The following is an 18,541-nucleotide window of genomic DNA, read 5'->3' on the forward strand; positions in this document are numbered from 1 at the left end:
TACATTTTCAGGTCTTCATAACAAGGTGCAATCATATACAAAGTGTTAAAACAAAGCACCACTATAAGACCAATACTGATGTAGAGCAGAAACAGTCGTTGAGTCAAACTATATTTTTGAAATTTGACAGGTAAGTCATGTATAAAAGCTTTATCCATTGTTCACATTGTTTGGTGAGCGAGAAACATATAACTGTTAAACTCATTGTTGTTACAGAAAATACTTTCCAGTGCAGAGACAGAAAGACAGGGCAGCACATTGAAACTAAGAACAGTGACTGTAGACAAGCTGATCTAGTATATTTACATTCTCTCTTTGAAACAAACCAGAAAAGTTTCCAGTGTGAAGTCATAGAAAAAAAAGGGAAGCAAGTGAATATGTGATACCTTTTGATTTAGGTGCATGCGCATGAAGACCGTCATGTTTTCTTTAGGTGCAAATTGTAGCAAGGCACTCCAGCAATGCTTTACATGCACACAAGCTAGATTTATTTTTATTTATTTTCTTATTGTGGGAAGTTATGGGCTTGGTTTCTGTTTCACAGCAACGATCATGTGGGAAAATGTGAACTGCAGCTGGATGTTGTCACCCTGGACGCTCCATTTTCAGATGACAATTCTGATTAATGCAAACTCAAGTGTAAATCAGTCATTGCTTAGAGGACTGAGAATATCTAAATTACAATTTCTTTTTTGAATATTTATTTTAAGAAAGGTAATCCAATGCTATTTGAATATGTGACAAACAACAGCAACTTATAAAACATGCACATAAATCCTAACTTCTAGAGATTATTGGTAATAGAGAAGTAGTCTGACATATTTGACTTCTCGATGACCCATAAATGTCTTTTTGTTCCTTTTCTGTTTTTCCCAGTGGGTCTGCATCAAAAGAAAAAGATTTAGGGCAGCTTATGTAACTTCCTCGATTCCTAGATGGCTGGATGGGTGTCCGCATTTTGCAGTTTCCTGACACATCAACTAAAAGCCTACACCATAAACATTCATTTAATCTTTGATTTTAATATAAATGTACTTAAAAACAACACTGCAATTTTCTGTGTTTTGTGTTTATCGTAAAGATTTGACATTACAAGTGGAGATCTGCTTATGAGCACATTATTGCCATTTGACTGCTCAAAGGGAAAAGGTTGAATTAATACCAATCCCTGTCATGCTTTTAACAGGGGTGATTAAAAATGAATGCAAAGCAACATTAACAGCCTATGCATGTTCTTAATGTCTTAAATAAATGTCTAAATTCTACCATTCTTGACGTCTCCAATAGCTCCCCATACATCAAACAAAAACACATCAGGGAAAGCAAAATCTCCCAGAACTGAGTCCAAGGCTTCTGCAAAGTCGTCAGGGTTCTTCTTGTCTTTGCCCGCTTCCACGATGGTGGTTGCTGCAGAAAAGAAAGGAGGGAACAGATTTGAATCAGCCTAGTGTTAAAAATGTCAGCACCTAAAATTCATTTAGAGGTCCTATTTTAGTCTATCATAAAACTGTATCCGTGTTGTATTAGTACCCCATAAAATTAGCCATTTACAATCCAAACAAACAGACAAAAAGTCACAGTTATTCAAAAATATTGCCTTTTAAGGTTTTATTTGTTGTCTAAATGTTAAAGGTTAGTTTTTCTGGAAGACACCAACTTAATTCTAAAAACATACAGTGCAGTCTTGTTTATTTGATTTTTCTTAAGAAACACCCACACTGCTCTTCTGTTTAATTTACGAGAAGCAGACGATGACAAATTATTTGCACGTTCCCTCGGATTGGTCACTGATGTCACAGACAGCCCTTAACATACTTTCGTGGGACACCAAATGTGTGGGAAACACTGAAAACATTCAGCATCCTCTTCTTATCCCGTAGCGTCTTGCAATATCTACTTAACCTAGAATATTATATATAATATATAATATAGACTGTTTAGATCTAGTTTTATTCAAGTGTAAATTCCATCTCACTTACACATTGTCAAAACAACAGGACATCAAATTTAGCCTTTATTCCATTTAGATTTCTTCATATATGCCTTCAGATATTTGAGTGAAAGGATGGCTTTAACCCCCAATTGATACATGAAATGTAGCTGGATGGTGTAGTTAAAGGTCATCACCAAACCGCAATCAGATGTTTTATAACATTTCTCATGATTATTTTTAACTTGGATGAGAATATGCAACCAAACATATTTTTATAGGATACGCTCCAAGAGAACATCAGGGAGAAGAGCAGATTTGAAAATCATTAACCTATTTTAAATGAGCTCCAAACAGCCAAATGTGGAATTTGGAAATCAGGCCATTGGCCTTAGAAGTCTGGGAAAGGGCAAAGTCTTATCAGTGGCAATGATGAGTATGTGTCTCACTCAAATTCCTGATCGGTTCAAGCAACTTGAACATAGAGAAGCCTCTCTCTCCAATAAATGCTGATTCTTTTTAATTTTTCACTTATCATGATATGTGATATTCCTCCACCACCTTTCACCGAATGCTAAAGACATGTTTACTAGAGGTTTTCTAAACTCACTAAGCTCACCAGCCAAAGTCAAATTAAATGGCAAAAATATCGGCAGAAAATAATAACAATTAACTGAACTACAGAACAAAGAAAAAACACTTCCAACAGCTCCCTTGAAGTACATCATCATTGGTGATTTGTGGTGAGTTAGGAAAAATTTCCCTTTACTCCATCCAAGAGTTGAACTGGGCCGGTCTATCTCAGCATGCCAGAGAGGCAGTGAGTGAATGTTTGCCAGTCTGTTACAGCCCACAGTAAACACGACTAACTCCTCAGGTTTTTTGCACGAACATCCAAATGTGGACTCAGAGGTGATGTCTATTTTAAGGACACAAGTGTTATGTGGGTGGTCTTCTCACCCAGCTCCAGATCTCTGATGCCCATGTAGCTCTCCAGCAGGTCGTCCACTTTCTTGGTGGCCCTCTCTTCAAACTCATTCTGCTGGCAGAGCCGACAGGAAAATAAACAGGTGTTAGTGGAAATTTAGTGGTGTTCGCGCTCTAAATATGGTGATATGTGTGCATATCCTCTCATGCCAGCGGCTACTGTTTATCACCTTAATGTTACATAAATACATAGATGTGCAGTGCAGTGCAGATCGTGATACTGGGTTCTAAATTTGTCCCCCTTTGAAAACCAGTGAACCTTTTCAGCCTCAAGACTTTCTCCAAGTGATATGATCTGTGTTCATAGTTCAATGTAGTGCGAGACATCCTGCATTGAAGTGTAGGAAGTCAGAATCACATTGTTTACGGAAGTCACGCCTTACAAAACTGAGAGAACTTGTTCAATAAGCAAGTACAGATAGCGTGTGACCGCATGTGATTGTGTTTATTTGTGTGTCAACTGGAGTCAACTGGGGGTTTTCAGTTCACTTAAGGTCACTTAGTGTCCCACAAGAGAATTTAGGCTTTCAGCACATCAGAAAACCTCCAATCAAACAATGTTCAAGAAAAGAAAAAAACAATCTAATTAGCTATAAAAGAAGAAACTTCACATATCCTAAACAGCTCTAAACAATGTGTCTCTGGATTTCATTGTTTGTGTATTTCTGTGTGTACATGTCAAGTGAAGCAGTCATTCATCCTGCAAGAGCGTGTGAAACTCACCACTTCCTGCACTGTAGCAGCACCCTTGGAGCGAAGACGCAGCGTCTCCCTCCCGTTCACCATCTTGCCCTCAGTGGATTTTGGTGCTCTGGTCCTCATTCCAATCATGTCTGACCACACACACACACAAACAGGATATTAACCATTAATCAAATTAAAGAGATGCTCTGTGTGTATTTTTATTTATTTGTTTGGTTGTGACACTGTTCCAGTGGTCACCTGCTCTTTTTGAGTTTGTGCAGGTTGAACTCTTTCCAATGTTTGACCATTTTGGCTCCGCTGGGAATGTTCTTCTTTCATTTTACAAGAAACTGCCCTGCTGCCAGAACCCAAAACCTCTTCCTACACTGTATATTTCCTGGGAAAATTATATTTAACGGTCCATGGTTGAAGCTAATGATGTCTGTGTTATTATTATGAGGAAGATCCAGTAAGGAAAGAGTTGTGTAAAATACTAAATATGACTCATGGATTTCCATTCTGTCCTGTTTCCAGTCTGTCCTGTTACCTGATAAGAGTAATAACTGTTTGTCTTAACAATAACATTGCTGACTGTGAATCAGCTGTTGAGACCTATGGGAAAATATTACTACATCATCATGTCCTGTAACCACACTGGTGCCCACGGCTCTGAGGTTAACAATGTCAGTCACTAGTCTACTTTTGTCCCACGAGAAATATATGATAATGAATCCTATTGACTCAGTAAACATCTGATTTTCACCTAGCGTGAAAAACTATTGAATCAAATTTAGTACAGACACTGACGTCCCCCTCAGGATTCATGTTAAAAACTTTGGTTATCTAGTAACTTTACTTCTAAGCTCAAAATTTTTATTTGTCTCTTATTTTGGCTTGCCAAATAGCTGCAAAACAAAGTACATTCCCATTAGTCTGAGCTGTGGCCTACTTTAGCTGATGTTAGCATCCTAACATGCTAAACTAAGAAGTTGGTTGTGAGGTCTGGACTATAAAAATGTGGCAACCAACAGTTACATCGCTGTCTCTGTCTCTTGTCTCTGCTCGCTGTCTGTGAGAACATAACCACTATGAAACAATAAGAAAATAGTGTTTTATTTCTCTAATTCACTGTTTTGTCCTTGCTATTGCTGGTCCCTCACTTCATTTGCTCTCTACCTCCATCAACTGCTGCTGCTTTCTCTCTTTCTCTAATTCGCTGAGTGGGAAGTGAAACCTTTGATGACATATTTACAAATAGAAACCGAGAAATCCTGTATAGTCTACCATAAACATCTGTATGTCAGAATTGTTTGCATGCAGAAGTTACATTTACCTCAAAGCGCCACTTCACAGAGTCAGAAGCGAAACTGTAGCTCATTTTTAATGTGTTTCTCAAACAGCTATTTTGAACACACATACCCCAGGGCCCACAAGAAAATGCACATCTGATATCAATATTATAATCCACTGTTTCCAAAGGGAAATTAAACATTTCCTGAAGGATGTCAAAGGTCAGCATCAGCTCTGTCACGCTAACTGTTTATGGCCTCTTGTGTGATCTTAAAAACTGACAGGAAAATAAAGTAGGCCTAACCTTGATGTAATCAGGTAATACTAGAGCAGCAACGTCAGATCCTAAAGCTATACTGACCATTGGAAGTGCAGTTTTTATGAGCTACTTGTATACTATTGTGTACAGTACAGCTGCTGCCACCTCAGTCTTAAAACTGTAAAATCATGTAGTGTGGAAAATGTTCAAGTTAAATTGTATATAATCATGACTTATAGTAAATCTGATTATACAAGTGAAACTGTGTTTCAGTTGTTAAAGACTTAAGGTTCTTTTGAGTCTTGAATTGTGAATGTAAATTATTTTCACTGTGTACCACCTAATATTCTCTTTGGCTAATATTCCTGGCATTTAGGGCCATAATGAAGTCCCAGCTCTGTTACATTCAGGATTCTAATTAGTGTAATAAATCATTTTACACATGAAACCTAACCTCGATTTGGCAGCTAGCCAACCTGTGTGTGTTTTTCAATTATTAAGAGATTTAATTTACACCCAGGAAAATTGTGATTGGCAGTTTTATACGGCTAAATGAGGGGATATGTTTCTGCTCTGATCACCACTAACACAAGGCAAACTGATACTCTTGTTCAACTGTAGACAAAGTTATTGCACTGCCAAGTGATGTTACTTGTGGTTTGATACACACTATCATATCATTCAAAGGTCCTTTGGATAAAAGTGTTCACCAGCTGTAGCACAATATGCAGGTTTTTTTTTTTTTAGCTAAACTAGATTTTTGTTGAGCCTGACAGTTCATTCTCAGTCTGCTTCTACAGGCTAACATGTGCAGTCAAAGGCTCCAGAACAATGGCGTGAATAAGTAGAGCTTGAGTTGAGAGTGTTTTGTCAAATAGTTTACTATTTCTTAGTAACATCAGTAGGTGTGGAAACAATAAACTGATGATACTGGCTGTTAACAGGAAGACCACCATGGATTAAGCTTCCTGTCTGATAAGTAAGGCTGATGATGACAGATGGTAAATCCTTTTCAAAAAAGGGGGACTTCTTCCTTTTCCTCTAAGCGGATGCAGTGTGCAAAAATTTACTCATTGTACTTTGGAAAGGTAAAATATTTCTTGGAAAGGAAAAGGGAGGTGGACATCATTGCGAAAATGACCTTCCTGCAAAAAGTTCACAGTTTGTGTGTGATAACAGGTGATGTGAGAGGGCAGATCTCTGCCAGGCAATCCAAACACAATATTTGAATGTGATCCCTTCAACATTTTGATTAGCAACTGTAATTTAATTACCTATTTTAGCAACTGTAATGGATTACAGTTACATTTGATTTGTAATATAAAAAGAATGGGATCACCAAAAAAATAAAAAATAAATGTATCAGATCATAACCAATCTTTTTTGAAGGTATAAACACATTAATAAATATAGCAAAAGTTAAAACAAGAAGTAAAGTTATCAGTGACTTGGTTTTGAGCAGGTCACTGTAGCTCAGTGAATTTGTTCACCCATTTTTATTCCTGGCAGATTAATGGTTGAAATGTGCCTTTTAGGTTCTCTAGCAACGGGAAAAGTACATCATTACTGTTGGATCAAATATTTACAGTTTCTTTGGCACTGACTGCTGTGTGACTGCAAAGCCCTCTGGACACTCTTCCTGTTTCTCTCTCTCTCTCTCTCTCTGTGTATGTGTGTGTGTGTGTGTGTGTTAGTGTTTTCATCACATTGAACTAAACATTGTTCACACCGTTACATTATGGAGAGTTCCTTCTCATCTGTGCACAAAATTTTGATCTTCATGAGGTTGATTTTTTTTACTTTTTGGGACTTAATTTAGGTTTTAAAGGTTAAATGTTGGGGTTTAGTTATGGGTAAGGACTGTAAGCCACCAGCGCCTTTAGTTTGAAATTTGGAGACTTTGACCAGCTTTTTAAGAGGTTGAGACCGTTTTAGTGTTATGAAATTTGGTTTAGGTTAGGTTAAAGTGGACATTTAGAGGACAGGTACTGTATGTAGTTTGTGTTTAAGGTTAGAATTAGAGAGTAGGGACGATGTTATGCCAGATCCTCATAGAAGTACAAACACATGTGTGTTCCTGTCTGTGTAGGCTGCTTTCAGGTCGTTTATGTATTCCTATGAAAGATTTTCTTCATTTCTGTTCTGCATGTCTTTTGCCTGAAGTTGAATTGTGAACTGAAAACAAACCTTTAAATATTGAAATGCATTTCTGTGCACAGAATCCACTTTTTGAAAAGCCTTGGTTTCTCCTGTGGTTACGATGTGATGAAAAATCCCTCACAGCCTTTTTAATTTTGTCTGCACATGATTGAGAATGAAAACTTATTTCAGGAACTAAATTAAAGAGTTGTTTTCCAGTGCACTGCATATTGATTTTTTTGGCAAAAGCTATTACTTCAATTTCTCTGTAATAGCACAGACTCTGAATTTACTTATAACCAAAAGGATTTATTTTGTTTGCTAACAGCTTTTCAACGTGTGAATAGCTTGTTTCACAGTTTATTTTATTTGGTTATTGAAATCTAATCCTAGCTGAGCCATATTTATCCCTGCAGAGCATCTACTGCCACACAAGATACTTTGGGCTGAGGCTTAACAAGCACTGTTACAATACTGGTGCAACACATTCTCATACCTAAACAGAATAGATTGATTGCCAATGATTCCCAAAACATCATACATGACATATTTGTTTAGTAAAAAAAACAACAACAACAACAACAACAACAACTTATTATTAGGAAGAAATTGTAGTTTAGGTTAAAGAAATTTGTTTCGACAGAAGTGATGTAACTCATGTGACAGAAGTCACTGATATAATAAAACCTAAGCAATGTAAAACTTTAAACTACAAAAGTGCCAGGCAAAAGATGGTGAGGCACCTACTGCAATGTCACCACAACTGCAAGATGCAACAAGCAGAGATCTACAAACTTCTGCCAACACTAGCATGACCCCCACATACATTGTCCCTGACTGAAACAAGATTTCAAACTGAGGCACTTGTTGATCACTTGCAGCCCCTAGCAGCTGGTTAAGAAGAGCGACAAGTCAGCTGTCAATGGTTGTATAAAACAGAGCAGTCAAAAAAATAGAATTAGTCTCACAGATGTATGTCTAGTTGTAATAATGTTCTTGCACAGATTACCTATACACTTGTTTTTTGTTTTTTTGTAAGGATAGGCTGTACTGTTTAAGTTTTTGTTTGACTTATTGGTGGATAGCCTCTATTCTCTAAAATGTTCCTGTCTTCTTTCTCTGTCTGGCTGATGAAATACAGAAAAGTACCAGGGAAATGCTTAAATCCATCAGCCACTGTGGCCAACTGTGGACAACAGAGGCCTCCTGATGAGTAGGAAGCAGAGAATGATGTATGGGCAGTCCTAGCATAAAAATAAAATACACCCTGGGACAACTTTTGGTGCTAATAATATTAAGTTTTGTGATTCACAGCCAACACACACATCATTATGAAACGAACTTATGATAGCAAAAACAGAAATGTTTCTTTTTCTCTGCTCCTTATGATAATTATAATAATACTAATAATAACAATAATAATAATAATAATGATAATAATAATAATAATGGTAATAACAATATTAATTGAGAACACTTTTCAAAATCCATGTTACAAAGATTGTTTCAGCTCAACTTTAAGCTTTTATAAATTATAATTCTATGTACAAAATGTTCAAATCATCTTTTAGATCTCACCACAGTACAGAAACTGCCCTGATTAAGGTTATGAATGACTTGAAAAATTCCTCAGCGTTCGTTTTTCTTCACCATTTACATGCTGCCATTGAGACATCTCATAAAATCATACATAGTAACTTTCTACCTTTATGCAGATGATTATCAGGTTTATTTTAACTGTGACCCAAATAACATAAACAAGATAGTTTGAATTACCAACTGTCTCAATGATATACATTAATGAATGGTGCAAAAATTTCTTGCACTAAACTCAAAGGAGACTGAGATGCTTTTAATTGGCACTGAATCCTCCAGCACCAACATCAGAAACATTTTAGGCTGATATTCCAATTTTATTACTCCACAATGCTGAAACCTCGGTTGTTTTATTTTATAGCAACTTTTCTTTGAACAGCCATATGAAATTTGTAATACAGTTATGTTTCTTTCAACAACCATGTATCATGGTTTGGGGTTTTGTTGGTTATTTCCTATTTTATTTTGTAGCTCTGATCCTCCCTTATGTGTCTTGTCTTTACTTCCTGTCTTTGTCCTTTTACCGCTCTGCTTGATTGCCATTTGTTTCACCTGTCTGTGCACCTGTGTCTGATTAGTTCTTTGTCTATTATGTTCTTGTGTTTCTCCATTTCTGTGTCAGTTCGTCATAGTCCATTGTGTGTCATCCTGCATACTCCTGGTAATGCCTCTTGGTTTTTTGCATTTTGCCTTTTGAGGATTCAAAAAAGAGGGACTTCTTCCTTTTCCTCTAAGCAGATGCAATGTGCAAAAATTTACTCATTGTACTTTGGAAAGGTAAAATATTTCTTGGAAAACAAAAGGGAGGATGACATCATTGCGGAAATGACCATCCTGCAAAAAGTTTACAGTTCGTCATAGTCCATTGTGTGTCATCCTGCATACTCCTGGTAATGCCTTCTTGTGTTGGACCTGGTACTCGTCTTCTTGGACTGTTTTTTGCTTTTTTCCTTTTGAGGATTCGTTTGTTTTTCTGGACTCTGGTTGAGGCGTTACTGCATTTATGTAAGCTTTTGAGCCTTCGTTTACTTTATTAAATGCACTTGAACTGTTATCTGGTTTGCTCTCTGCATTTTTGGTTCCACTATCTTGTTTCATTTTGACACACCACGTCTGTCAGCAAAAAACCTTGAAACAGTCATTCATGCGTTTCATCACGCCCAGACTATTGTAACTCTCTTTTCTCTGTCTAGAAGATAAAAAAATCTCTCTCCTCAGTACAACTCATTCAAAATGCAGCCGGCAGGATTTTAGCAGGTCATGTCATCTTTGCAGTGGCTGTATGTAAGTATTGGAGTTGATTGTAAAATGATAATTAGAATGTTATTGTGATTGTTATACGCCATTATTATTAGTATTACTATCGTTGTTAAACTCATCAGATTTTAAAAGAAAACAGATAATGATGTATGTATAAAAAATTCAGAATTTCTTACGTAAAAATTAAGAGTGTAAAAAGAGACTAGAGAAAACAATTAAAACTGGTAAAATCATGAAATTCTCTCTTATAAAAGTATGTTTTGTAAAGGAGATCATTGACTCAACTGACCTGATTTCCTTGAGCAGAGTGTTCCAGACCTTCAGGGCCCTGACTGCAAACATTTTTTCAAGTGTTTTCACTTCCTGGTTCTCAGCAAGGGAACTAAAAAGAGCTTGGTGTCTCTGGAACCCTTCTGGTTTTCACTGTATAATTAATTTAGGTATGGAGTTATACCACAGAGTAACAAAGAAAGTCCAGAATTAGGAAAAACTAACCTGACATTTTTAGTCCAAATGCGTGCAAAGACTGAGTATTAATGGTAATGATGTACAGACCCAATGTCAACTAATGCTGGAACACCATCAGATACAGACATACAAGGTCTGTGGACAGCAGTGCCTTACTCCAGATATGTGTACCTGCCTACCAAAGCCAGACTAAATGGGTTACATTATGTGTTCACTTTCAACCACCATTTTTGGTATTTTTAGATTTCCCGGTCTTCATCTGTTCTGCACATGAGAGTGAAACCCAGCCATCAGGAAACATTTTCCACTCACCAAAAGCCTTTTTGGGCCCCACCAGGCGAAGGGTGAAGGGTATGCCTCTCGGTTGCTCTTTTAGCATCTTTGCCACCTCGTAGTGTCGACAGCCCACAATGCTCTGGTCATTGATGGCCTCAATGTGGTCACCTACACATACTGTCTTCAGCCGGTCTATGGTGCTACCCTCCTTTATCCTCTGCAAGAAACAGTTTCAATTTTTTCACATGTGTATAGGTGCTTAGTTTGGAGCAGTCTACAAACTGAGATAACAGTGCAGAACTGGTTTTACAAAATAAAAACAAATCTAACAAGTTCTACCCAATATTCATTAGAGATTTTGCAGGTTTTGTCAACCAAGGACTAAAACTGGTTGATAATCAACTCATTAAAAGTAAAACTTGCTCATATGTAACCTAAATTCTAGTTTAAAAACTGTGTGTAACAAATTAAAGCCTTTAAGTTGTATGTCACAATAAATGAACAATCTAGCCTCTTAGTCAAAAGAGGGCTCACATTTTTAAACACAAAGACTGAAAGTTTAGACTAACCAGCTAAGGACTCTTGGGCTATTTAATTGAGTTCAACTTTCTTATTCTTCTACAATAAAACTTATTTTTTAGAGCTGTAGCCAGAATGAAATCTAATTTACTGCCCTTTAGTCTGTTCTGCTCTACCATTTGTTCACCTTGATAAAAGCATATCCAGCTCCGTTGTCTGTGATAGTGAGGCCCAGTGCGTCTTCTGTCTTTGTCACCTCCACCTCCTTGGTTTCCCCTCTGACGTGAGCGAAGATGAAGTCTTCCAGTCCGATCTGACCTCCAAGGAGCTTCTGCATGTCCACTTTGTGAGAGTTTAGAGTGCAGAATAGGATCTAAGGGGCAAGAAATGGACCAAAAAGTTTCTATTAATAACTTGAACACCCATGCAAAAGTAAAACACTATGCCCTGCAACATAAAGTAATCCAATGCAACAACACCACAAACTACAACTAGAAAAAATTATGAGTTCTATAAGAATACAGGGATATCAGACTGCTAATATATCCACACTGTAGTAAGCAAGTTTAAGACACCTTTAGGTTGTCTTTTTAGTCCCATTACTGTGCATGATGATGATGCTTTCTTGTCCAGGCCACCGTTGAAGGAGATTTTATTTCAACTGGCTTTTACTTGGTTAAATAAAGGTTAAATAATTTGTTGTGGGAAAAAAATGAGAAAAACTTAAAATGCACAATATGATAATGATAATAATAAGAATAACATAGAACATAGAATGCTGCATAGATGTGGATTGAAGTGTAAGCATTTTTGTTGTAGAAAGAAAAGTCAGTTAAAACATATTTCAGTGCCTCTAAAAAGATTATGTAAGAGGCTGTTGAAAATGTAAATAAAGGATTGTGCACAAAAGGTCACTTAGCATTTTAGTTATGCCTTACAGAGATAAAGTTACCATACAGTTACTATACACACCACAATTTTTTTCTCTCCATGTGATACCAAACTAAACAGCTGCAAAACGTCATTTACTACTTTAAAGTGGTCCCTATATTTTTAATACTACATTGTGATATTGGAAGTTTGTTTCAACTTCAGTTTGCTTTTGGTGAAAACTTTGAGTGGATGTAAATGTAAAGATTTGAATTGATCATCCTCGCAAATTACTTTTTTGTATAAAGTTAAAAACGTGTATTGGAAAACAGCAATGATCTTCTATCTATTTACATGTGATTATAGTTTCTGTGGTAATCATACAGCTTTCCCTCATGTTTCATTTTCTTCCCTCTGTTTTTTTAACAAGGGCAAATGGAGCTGATCACCAGAATTTCTTCAGCTGTGCTGTATAGAGATTGGACAGCAGAGGGCAGTAGAGCCAAAGTATTTGATTTTGCTGTTGTGGCCATTTTGTTATGAGCCATGAATGTGGTGACTCTTAAGAGCATTTGTGTTATTAAATATGAATGTTTAAGCCTACATAAGGTCAGTCACAGCAAGTTACACATATTTATGTTTGTTTCAGGAGTTAGTGATTAAATCATGGTTGTTTTCAAAGGATAATGTTGGAATCAGGAATGTGTCACCAAATGATAAGTACTTGATTGTAGGTCAATATTATACCCTCAGTAAGAGGACCTTTTCTCCAAAGCATCTAAAAATCATCAAATCTGACTAAATCTCCAGATCATATCAATTAATATCAGCAATGTTTCAGGGCAAATGTGTCTGCATTTGCATTTTTGATGTTACCAGATTGAACTTGTGACTCTCTGATAACATCTCTTCAAACTCAAGGCTACCCTTTATGTCATTTATTTGTAGTTTATAACTGTCTTTGTTTTTAAAATAGTTTTTGTTTTTCCATAAGATCTTCCCAAGCCTAAAATTATGAAACCTGATGTTAAAGTTCAAGTCTGACTTAATAATCTATAACGGAAATTCAAGATAACCTGAGTGAACTGTTGTCTCACTTGAGTATATTTCCTGTTAGTTATTGCTTATAGTAACTGTCTTGGCAAGTGGAACAGTCTGACTGCAGTCCAAGGTCTTCTTCGGCATCTAATTGTACTGTAACTTTATGCTGCTGCTGTGCTGTCCACAGGAGGTCAAGGAAACTGCTGCACTTCTCACTATCACCAACTAATTGCCTGACATTTCCCACAGAGAATCTTATCTGGCTGCAGTTCAAGGTTTTGGAGATAACCAGGGCATTAAATCAACTATTCATTAAATGTGTATAAAAACCATTAAATCATCGTGTAATTTCTAAATTTAACAACAATGAATGCAAGACCAGGAAAGCCCAAGGAGGCCCTCTGGCTGTTAATTAATATTTCTGGTTTTTGTATTAGATATAAACTATAGAAAAAGATTTTCTGTTAGATATTTCTTATAACGTGAGGCTCCAATACTTGCACTGCTTACTATTTATAGTAATCTATCCAACTGTTATCTAAACTTATCTTTCATGATCACTGGAGATAATCCCAGCACACACTGGGCAGAGTTGGACAGCTAAGCCAAGCTACCACATGGCTAACATATGGCAAGACAAACACATTCACAGGAATTTTGAATTTATAAATTAGCTGAACAAGAACAGCTCAGAGCAGGAACTTTATGAACTTTACCTCCTTCCTGTAAGGAAACAGCCAGAGTCTGATTGCATGAAACCACTAAGGCTAAGGTTTTCCTTAAATTTTAATCTAAACATGCCTTAGAAAAGTTTTCCTTATGATGTTGTGAGGCAAAACACAAATTCTTTGAGTGTTTGCTATTCAAGTATTCCCTTACACGTTGGTAGAAAGTCCTTAGTGACCATTTTGTTCAGAAAATTTTAAGGGATCGATAACAGTTTCTTACGAGTGAAATAATTGCTGTAACATAAGACAATTGCTGATTTTACAGTGATTGAAGAGGATGAGGAGACACCAAGATGCATTTTTCAGGACAGGGAAAAACAACTGGATACTACAAGCACTGTTCTTGAGCTCGTTAGTGGATATAGATTTGATGTTAGCAATAGCTGCTTTCTGGCTAGCTAGCTAAACATAAATGTAACTCTGTCTCATTTATTAACTTGATTATTTTACTGAAACTAAACCAGTTTTTGTTGACTCATTATGATGATCTTCTATCTCACTATCACAGTAATTCCTCATGACTTCACCTATAGTTCATGTCACAGCAGATTTGTCAGTTGCTTCTTGTGCTTGTGTGTATTGTTACAGCTGTATTAAATTTACTTTACTCTGTTATCCATTCGGGAGAAGTTTGCTCACACAGGCTAACACCTGACAATGATGCTGTCTAGTTACGTGAATGAATGATGGTGTAACCATGGTAACTGAAGTGCACATGGGCTGTAGTCTGACAGTAAATGGCACGAAAGCTTTAGTCTTAGCATGTCGCTTTATGCAGCTCTCCTAACTGGACCCCTAAGCCTATAGTAATATTTTGCTACAGGGACAAAGCCTGACCCACCATTCTACCATGTGGATAATCAAACAATACAAAATTATTCCTCTGTTGCACCCATTGTGTAGTCATTCTGGATAAGATTGTCAGCCAAATGTTTTTGGTGAAAACGCAATATCAAGAGATGAATAAAACTGGTCACTTAGGAACCTAAATGTTCTTACATCAGGTTGTCAGTTTCTTCTTAAAATAGACTTTTAATATTTAGGGTTTGAATCACGTGTCTGGAAACAGGCCAACAAAGAAGACACTGTCATGGCTGGTGGATGTCTGATAAGATTATCAAAATTAGCTCCAATGAAATGTACGTTGGTCACACTTCATCTCCAGTCATTTATGTTCATCAGGTAGTGATATACACAGATAGGAAAAGACTACATGGTGGCCTTCAGATAAGTATTACATAAGGCCAGTGTTTATTGTTCTGTTGCTGAGTGTGTTTCCATAATATACAGGAGAACGCTGCAGAACAGCAGCACACCATCATCCTTACTTAAGATTTTTAAGAGGTTAAACTCATTACAGTTCATTATCGTACAGATGGCATTTTTTAACATTTAACAAATATTTTCTGTGATAGCAGTTACCCTCAATGATGCTTTGTGTTTTGTTCACCCCATTATAGTTCATTAAACTAATGTCTGCAGACAAATGTGCACAACCACAAGACAGACCAGTGGCTGCCTCCATGAAGCCTTTCATCAGTTTCCTCCTACACGTTCTCTGAGCACTCTACTGTAATATCTGCTTCTAACTGCTTTGGATAAATGCCATTTAAATGCCTGTCTCAAATTAAAAAAACAAAAATTACCATTGATAAGTCTTTCTGTGATATTTGCATGGAAGTCTTTACCTCAGACAGCCTGTGACCTTTGGTTGTGTTGAGCATTAGGAGCAGTATCAGGCTGCATTGCGGTTTGGCTGGCCCTGACCTACTAAAGGTTTAGTGAGACCTCTTTTCAAGGATTCTGGCCTTGTGATCAACTGCCTGCAGTAACCTGACTGCAAACTACACTTTTTGATCCCCTGCAGTGCTATGGCTTAAAAGTTTAGTCCCATAATGCTTTTAGACGTATTAATTAGCTGAAATTTACTATTTAATGTCTCTACAACAGAGACAATTAAGTTACTTGTGACAGCTACACTCAATACAGTAGGCTATATTATGAGTAGTAATTTAGGTTAACATTACTTCTAGGAATATTTTTACATTTTTACACATAAAGGTAAGTTTACTAGTCATAGAGTCCTAGTCAGACTATGAAAACTGTGTACTGATTTATTTTGCAGTACACTAATAAGACTACCAAGCCATGCTTTGTATCAAATTATACAAAAACTAGAAATAATATGTTCATTATTAGACAATATTGGACCCTTGTATTATTTCTAGTATCTGTCTAATTTAATACATATCTTAAGTTCAGCTTGTTACATCTTATTAGTGTACTGTAAAATAAAGTGACTGAAAACTGTTGTTCTCTAGTGTTTTATGTGACTCTGCCTTGGTGTCTGTATGAACAGAAATGCATTGCTTCACTAAATCATGACAAAAATAGCCACTAATCGCTTATAATTGCTTAAACAGGTTGGAATTTTTAAGGATATTTGCATCGTAACTGTTCTTTAACCTTAATTTGTTAAATGAATCATTTTCGAAGCAAAGTTTTAATTTTGTTTTCATTATGGAACTGAACAGTAAATAAAATCATGTTGGAATTTTTGAGAATATTTGCAACATGTCCGTTCTTTAACCCTAATTTGTTAATTAATTTTCACAGCAAAGTTTTTATTTTGTTTTGCTCTAAAAATCACTTCCATTACTGTAACTGGCTGTGTTCTACTGTATGTGTGGTGTTTACCAATATCATTATCTGTTTGTTCCCATTATTGATCCTGGTCAAGGCCCAGACGAGAACAAAGTCTGGCAGACAGTAGTCAGGCCAAATGATCTTCTGTAGTGCATCATGGAAAAAAGCCGAGAATAGAAACCTAACACCTATTTGCGGCTCGCCAGCCAGACCAGAAATGCATGAAAGGAATAACACACGTTTATTTATTAAAATTAATAAAATCATTTGCCTAATCATGTTTATATTCATATCTCACTTTGTTTCATACCTCTGAGGGGGAGATGTTAAAAACTTCAGCTATCTTGGCATACAGCTCCTTGACGTTGGTGAATCCGTGGATGCGGCCTGTGGGACTCCCGTGAGCCAGCTGTGTGTGGAAGATGAGCCGAGGTCTCGGGTATTCTGGTGGCCCTGGTGGTGGCGGTGAAGGAGGAGGTAGTGGAGGCGCTGTGGGCTCCACACACGCCTGGTTCTGGGTCTTCTGCTCCTCCATGGCCTCGGCCCCTGCTGCCTTGGAGTCCTGCGGGCTCATAACCTCCCCGTTCTGCATCGGGCCCCAGTTCAGGTACGGTCCTCTTCTGGGAGCCCTGGTGGTGCACTGCTCTGGCAAAGAAAGAAACTCTGTCCTTCCCCCTGCTTACCTGACCAACCACCCGACCAAGCAGCCACCCAGAGCTGAATTAGTGATGAGAGTAGCCTGGTAACAGTAGCTGGAGGAGGCCAGCCAGACCCTGCTGGGTAGAAACCCAACACCCTTTGACTTGAGGATTGAATGTGTTACACCTGAGCCTCTGGCAGCTCACGCATAGGGAACACAAACAAAACACATCAGCTACAGGTTTCTTCATACATACACAAGGTTAACACTCTAATCCCCCATATCGCTCTGGCTGCTAGACATGTTGACCCTGAATGTGCGAACGTCACCCTGAAGTGTGAAAACGCCTGCATATCTGCACAATGATTCCCAAAGTGGGCTGCTTGTAAGATGGCCGCAGACAATGTCCCACTGTTACAGGTAAGGTGATATCATTGGGAGGGAGTAAGGTGCCCCCCTTCATTGGCCCCATTGAATGAAACTGGCTGTTGCTGTGGTGAATCCTTGGTGATGCACTGACCTTTCTGACCCCACAGACAGCCCACAGATACAGAAGATGATGGTTAAAGAGAATAAACAGATGTTTAATTCACGCAGGTATTTGGTGCTTCTTATGCTGGCAAGGTTTTTAAATATCAGTTTCCTACCTTGGTGTTCCCAAATGTATGCGCTAATAACAGGATAACCCTTAATATAATAATAAACAATATAAGATATCTTATTAATGAACTTCTAGAACCAATCATGTACAATGTATAGTATTCAAAAATATAAATGCAACACTTTTGTTTTAGCTCGCATTTCTCATGAATTGAATTATAAAATCTAAGATGTTTTCTGTGCACACAAAAGGTTTATTTCTCTCAAATTTTGTTCACTTCACAAATTAATGTTGCTAAAGGCCTCGTTAAAATGTGCAGTTTTATCTTTAAAAATTACATTTATTAGGCACTGAACTGCAGCTACTTTACATGGGGCTACAGATACCAAATTTCTTTCAGAAAAGTCATGTTTCTGATTGGCTTATTCTTACCCTAACCAATCACTTCTTATGTATAAACCTAAACCAACCAACAAAGGCAATGAGTACTAACAATACAAGGCAAAGTAGGGCGGGTCATAACTTTGCCCTACTGGGAAGGTCAGTGCCTAATAAATGTCCTTTTTCAAATTAAAATTGAACATTTTGAAGTGGCCTTTTTCTGTGA

At 37.3% G+C, this 18,541-nt stretch overlaps 1 protein-coding gene across 2 annotated transcripts; it reads right to left on the minus strand.

Moving 5' to 3' along the window:
* Positions 1–758: 758 nt before the first annotated feature.
* On the minus strand, positions 759–18,168 carry gipc3 (GIPC PDZ domain containing family, member 3). 2 transcript variants are annotated; one of them, XM_084723213.1, is made up of 6 exons: positions 17,004–18,168; positions 11,596–11,781; positions 10,926–11,106; positions 3,641–3,750; positions 2,891–2,969; positions 759–1,407 (listed from the first exon to the last, which is right to left on the minus strand). In XM_084723213.1, exons 1-6 carry the CDS (start codon positions 17,283–17,285, stop codon positions 1,256–1,258), a joined length of 990 nt encoding a protein of 329 aa, XP_084579339.1. In that variant the 5' UTR covers positions 17,286–18,168; the 3' UTR covers positions 759–1,255. The 2 variants fall into 2 exon arrangements, with proteins under 2 accessions (XP_084579339.1, XP_084579338.1); XM_084723212.1 differs by having other exon boundaries at positions 2,891–2,972; positions 17,004–18,165.
* Between the last annotated feature and the right edge of the window lie 373 nt (positions 18,169–18,541).

The sequence above is a fragment of the Lutjanus erythropterus genome, chromosome 7, assembly GCF_056507025.1.
Source record: "Lutjanus erythropterus isolate fLutEry1 chromosome 7, fLutEry1.hap2, whole genome shotgun sequence".
NCBI classification, from domain to species: Eukaryota; Metazoa; Chordata; class Actinopteri; order Lutjaniformes; family Lutjanidae; genus Lutjanus; species Lutjanus erythropterus.

Coding starts and splice junctions, on each gene's coding strand:
- gipc3 (XM_084723212.1), bottom strand. CDS start 17,285: ATGCAGAACGGGGAGGTTATGAGCCCGCAGGACTCCAAGGCAGCAGGG. Junction 3,751..10,925: donor GGGGCCCAAAAAGGCTTTTG/GTGAGTGGAAAA, acceptor GTGTGTGGTCAG/ACATGATTGGAATGAGGACC. Junction 1,408..2,890: donor CATCAGAGATCTGGAGCTGG/GTGAGAAGACCA, acceptor TCTTTTCTGCAG/CAACCACCATCGTGGAAGCG.